This window comes from Notothenia coriiceps, unplaced genomic scaffold, assembly GCF_000735185.1.
Source record: "Notothenia coriiceps isolate Sejong01 unplaced genomic scaffold, NC01 NC01_scaffold00014218, whole genome shotgun sequence".
NCBI classification, from domain to species: domain Eukaryota; kingdom Metazoa; phylum Chordata; class Actinopteri; order Perciformes; family Nototheniidae; genus Notothenia; species Notothenia coriiceps.
In genome coordinates, this window is record NW_011346919.1 from 10,228 (window position 1) to 15,820 (window position 5,593).

Consider the following 5,593-nt stretch of genomic DNA (forward strand, 5'->3'; position numbering starts at 1 on the left):
ATGTATGGTAACTTTATTTTATTTTATCCATTTGTGCAGAATGAAATGCTGGAGGAAGGACATGAGTACGCTGTGATGCTTTACACTTGGAGAAGCTGCTCCAGAGCCATTCCCCAGGTAACACACACACACACACACACACACACACACACACACACACACACACACACACACACACACACACACACACACACACACACACACACACACATTATACACACACATATTCACCACACATGCTTTTAACAAGATACCTTATCCTTTGCTTGTATTGCATCCATGTCAAATGTTCCCTTTCCTTTGCGCTCAGAGCTTGCTCAGCTGACTGAGTCTGAAACACTTCTATGACATGAATTATAGTGTTCAACACTTTGAACTTGGTTTTGTCCACCTGTAAGTTCCTGATAACATGTCACCTTGAACATAGACAAAGTCTTTTTGAAATGTGTAGCTTCAGTATGGTAGAGGTTGCTTAACACGAAATGTGTTACCAAACCTGATGGAGGCGTCTGGTGCAGTGCATAGAGCGTTGGTGTTCGGATCAAGGGGTCACAGGTTCAAATCCCACTGCAGTCAGCACGTCGTTGTGTCCTTGGGCAAGACACTTCACCCCAAATTGCTCCTGTGGGGATTGCCCACAGTATTGAGTATGTAAGTCGCTTTGGACAAGTGACATGATGTCATTCAGCCACTGAGTACTTCATCCTCCAAATGACCATTTGTATATGTAACCCTATTTCATCTTGTTTTTTTCCCTTTCTTTTTCAAATTTCGTGTAAACATAATTGTTTTCTTGCTTGAGGAAGGTCTTGTTGTTGATATACAGTTTCTATCAAATTAGTATACAAAGGCTCATTTTGTAGATGTAGATTAAGTATTTCTCTTAAGATCCTTCTTCTTTACTGTGATGACCTAATCAGAAGCAGTGGAGAAAAAAAACACGTTTTATTATTATTGCACATAATAGGATTTCCCAAATGTAACCATGGCACATAATAAAAACATATATATATATATATATATATATATATATATATATATCGAACAATTAAACCTTGGGTGAGGGGAAAAAATAAAATAATAGCATGAATTGTGCATGAACTAAACACACTGTCCTGCTGCAAGATCATGTTGTAAAATGACGCCCTCTTGTGTTTTGCTAGGTGAAATGCAACGAGCAGCCCAACAGAGTGGAGATCTATGAGAAAACCGTGGAGGTGCTAGAACCTGAAGTGACCAAGCTCATGAAGTTCATGTACTTCCAGGTGAGACTAGGCTACATCATGTTGTATTTTATACCTTATGATTTAAATGAACCATATAAGGACAAGAGTCATAGTCGGCTAAAATTGGGCTCAAATGATGATGCAAATTATCCTTTGCATGTTGAATTTGCATGTCAGGTGTGTTTTTGTAGATAGTGTTCTTGTGTTTTATTCTAATGATTCCCTATATCCTGATTCCTTTGTCTTACAGCGGAAAGCCATAGAACGTTTCTGTAGCGAAGTGAAGCGTCTGTGTCACGCCGAGAGAAGGAAGGACTTTGTGTCTGAGGCCTACCTGCTCACTCTGGGAAAATTCATCAACATGTTTGCAGTGCTGGACGAACTGAAGAACATGAAGTGTAGCGTTAAGAACGATCACTCTGCCTACAAAAGGTAATGAACCAAAATACAAAAGACTGCTAATTTAGAATACTTCATTACAGTCATTTTTTTTGTTCAACATCACCTCCTCTCCCGCCTCCAGGGCAGCTCAATTCTTGAGGAAGATGGCCGACCCTCAGTCCATCCAGGAGTCCCAAAACCTCTCCATGTTTTTAGCCAACCACAACAGGATCACTCAGGTTGGTGTGCAGACTCTGTAGGGTATGGTAAACATATGGATTATAGCTGATTACATTTTGAAATAACTAGAGTTTGTGTTCACTTAACTGTAGTTTCAAGGCTGCTTCCTTTTTTGTGTTGCTCAAAACACTTTGTGCCTTGCTACACAAGCACATGAGATGAGATTTTTACTCTCCGAAGGATAATGTTAGGAATATTATGAAGCCATTTAGCTCTTCATATCAACAGGTGACCTGCTGAACAAGTGGTATTAAACTTTCACATTTGCTCAAATAATGATGGGGAAATACAAAAGAAGAACATTTGTTTTAGATGATTGTTTTGTGACTGTAACCTGGTAGTTCATTTAAAATGTAAACATAATTATAATCATTTCAAACATATGTTTGGTTTAATAAAAAGAATGCATGGTCCATTTAATAAAACAATCTGTTTTTTTCAGTGACTAAAAGCCCATTTCAAAAATAAAAACGTATCATAATCAAACAAACATTTTTCTGCAATTGTATCAAAGGTGCTTTTCTTTAGTTTCATTGTAAATGCAGTATTATTTATCTTCGTACAGAATGATCCCTTTCTATTATATATGTGTAAATGAATTGATGTGAAGGTGACCCGTTTTCCATCTCTGTTCTGTGTGTAGTGCCTGCATCAACAGTTGGAGGTGATTCCTGGCTACGAGGAGCTTCTGGCAGACATAGTCAACATCTGTGTAGACTATTATGAGAACAAGATGTATTTAACACCCAGTGAGAAACACATGCTGCTAAAGGTACGTGGATCTTTTCTTTCTGCCAACATAGCAGTCAAAGTGTGATCTTCTGCCGGCTACATGTCCTTCAGCTGACGTAAAACATACCACCTCTGTGTGTGTGTCAGGTGATGGGCTTTGGTCTGTACCTGATGGATGGGAACGTGAGTAATATCTATAAACTCGACGCCAAAAAGAGGATCAACCTGAGCAAGATTGACAAGTTCTTCAAAGTAAGGCTTTTTGCTTTTCCTGCATCTCTTTCATCCAGAGTTGAATTTGTGTGCATGAGATGAATGTGACATTTGTTTCCTCTGTGTTTCAGCTTCAAGTGGTGCCTCTTTTTGGAGACATGCAGATAGAGCTCTCCCGCTACATCGAGACGAGTGCCCATTATGAAGAGAACAAATCCAAGTAAGAGGATGTGTCTAATGTGCAGAAATGCTTGGATATAACATTTCCTTTAATTGTCAAAAAGATTGTGAACTGTCAGCTGTGCATCTGTCTTTAATTGTACTCCTTACTTCCTTACTTAACAATTTAGACATGCACTACTACTATTACACACTAAAGAAAAAAGCCAAAACCCCAAAAATAATTAGTTGGAAACGGCGTTAACCCTAATTTATTTCCACTATTTGATTAATGGCAAGCCCCTTGTACCGGCATCACGTGGGTCCATGTGTGATTGGTCAGAATGTAGACATTTATGGTAGACAAAACCAGCCATTCTTGACCACCAAGCCATCTGCCCCCGCCCACCACTAACCCTCCACCCTCTCCATTTTGTGCCCAGGTGGACGTGCACCCAGAGCAGCATCTCCCCGCAGTACAATCTGTGCGAGCAGATGGTGCAGATCAGGGAGGACCACATCCGCTTCATCTCGGAGCTGGCGCGCTACAGCAACAGCGAGGTGGTGACGGGCTCGGGCCTGGACAGCCAGAAGTCCGACGAGGAGTACAGAGAGCTGTTCGACCTCGCTCTGAGGGGTCTGCAGCTGCTGTCCAAGTGGAGCACGCACGTCATGGAAGTTGTGAGTGAAACACTGAGTTTGTGTGGGACAGGCGTTAGCATTGTGCGAGGGATTCGGTATGAAAAGTGTTTGGTTTTGCCATTGATCGTAGTATCTCTGATCTATTTATAACTCTCCTCGTCTCCTCCAGTACTCGTGGAAGCTGGTCCATCCCACAGATAAATTCTGTAACAAGGACTGTCCTGGCACGGCGGAGGAGTACGAACGAGCCACGCGATACAATTACACCAGTGAGGAGAAATTTGCCCTGGTGGAGGTCATTGCCATGATCAAAGGACTACAGGTAAAACACTGGCAACCCTTAGTGGCTCCTTCTTTATGCTCCAAACAGCAAATGGTCATCTTTTAAATACTAAGCAGGTATTTGAATGGAAATGCAGAAACTGTTCAACTGGCTCGTTTTGATCTTGGAGGGAAATGGAGTAAATGGAATATAGGCAGTACAGTACATGTAAGCATCTTCAGTGATTTGTAAACCATATATATTTTACTTAGCAACACAAAAAGTGTTTAAATAATTCTAACTGTGACTTGAGATTGATTAACTGATTTTAAAAAATGGCCACTTGGGGTTAAAGTATTGCTTTAAAACATGTCTGGAAGTCATCTTTAGTGAACTAATCCTTTGACCGCTCACTTCATTTTCTGAATACATGTATTTCCCTTTATGTTAGTATGTCAATATATATTGTTCCTGTGTACCAACTTGATGGTCAGTAGCCCAAATGAAAGGGAGGATGATAATGGTGTTATGATCTGTCTAGGTTTTGATGGGCCGAATGGAGTCAGTGTTTAACCAGGCCATCAGGAACACCATCTACGCAGCGCTGCAGGACTTTGCCCAGATGACCCTCAGAGAGCCTCTGCGCCAGGCTGTACGCAAGAAGAAGAACGTCCTCATCAGGTACGGTGACTATCTGATCGCTTTAAATGTACCCTCACGGCTTTTGTGGGACTCCTAAAGACCCAAAGCACTTCTATAACACTGTTTTCTTTGTCTATAGTGTTCTTCAGGCCATTCGAAAGACTGTCTGTGACTGGGATGGGGCGAGGGAACCTCCAAATGACCCCTGCCTGAGGGGGGAGAAGGACCCCAAAGGTGGATTTGACATCAAAGTGCCCCGTAGGGCTGTAGGACCCTCTAGCACACAGGTATGACATCATGACAAGAGATCAGGGTGCTCAGGGGAAATGTAGCCAAAACAGCATAATGTTGATTCTGAATGTAAACAATACATTTCACTGAAGATATTCACTTATGTGCAATGGCTCAAACAGGGGTGATCAAACACATTTGTTCTAATGTTCACATGTCTTCTAACTTACTGAGTCACTTAATGTGTTACTGCACATATTAATATGCTTTTGCAAAAAATATGTTTTTTAGTATTTAGTTTCTCTTTTGAGTAAGGCTTTTATTCTGAAGGTCAAAAATAGATGTTTCCCTTTCATATCCTCCTAAAAAAGTGCACATTTTTATTTTGAATGAACCCCATGCTACATCAAAGTATGACCAGAAAATAACGAATGTTTTCCTATGTTTGTCCCTCTCCAGCTGTACATGGTGCGCACCATGCTGGAGTCATTGATAGCAGATAAGAGTGGCTCCAAGAAGACTCTCCGCAGCAGCCTGGATGGACCCATAGTGACGGCCATAGAAGACTTCCACAAACACTCCTTCTTCTTCACACACCTGCTCAACTTCAGCGGTGAGTGGAGACAAAAAATGACAAAGACTTCAGTGTTTCCCCTATATACAAATAGTGGCGGCGCAGCGCCGCTGCTGAAATATGAGCGCCGCTGCTAGGGGGTGCCAGCCAGGTAACAACAACAAAAAAGAAAAGATTTTTTTTTTTTACTTTTTTTTTTTTTCTTAAAATAATAATAAGTGGCGACCCTTTTTCATTTTTGATTGTTTGTTATGTGGATTTGTAGTATTTGTGTTACTGTATGTTCAATAA

At 41.0% G+C, this 5,593-nt stretch overlaps 1 protein-coding gene across 1 annotated transcript; it reads left to right on the forward strand.

Moving 5' to 3' along the window:
* On the forward strand, window positions 1–5,341 carry LOC104948342 (cytoplasmic FMR1-interacting protein 2; the record flags this gene model as incomplete). Its single annotated transcript, XM_010774537.1, has 12 exons — window positions 1–117; window positions 1,164–1,265; window positions 1,477–1,658; window positions 1,750–1,846; window positions 2,491–2,619; window positions 2,727–2,831; window positions 2,924–3,012; window positions 3,395–3,632; window positions 3,763–3,915; window positions 4,397–4,536; window positions 4,637–4,784; window positions 5,188–5,341. Coding segments are annotated over exons 1-12 (1,654 nt in total), but the record flags the coding sequence as incomplete, so codon positions are not given.
* Window positions 5,342–5,593: the final 252 nt, after the last annotated feature.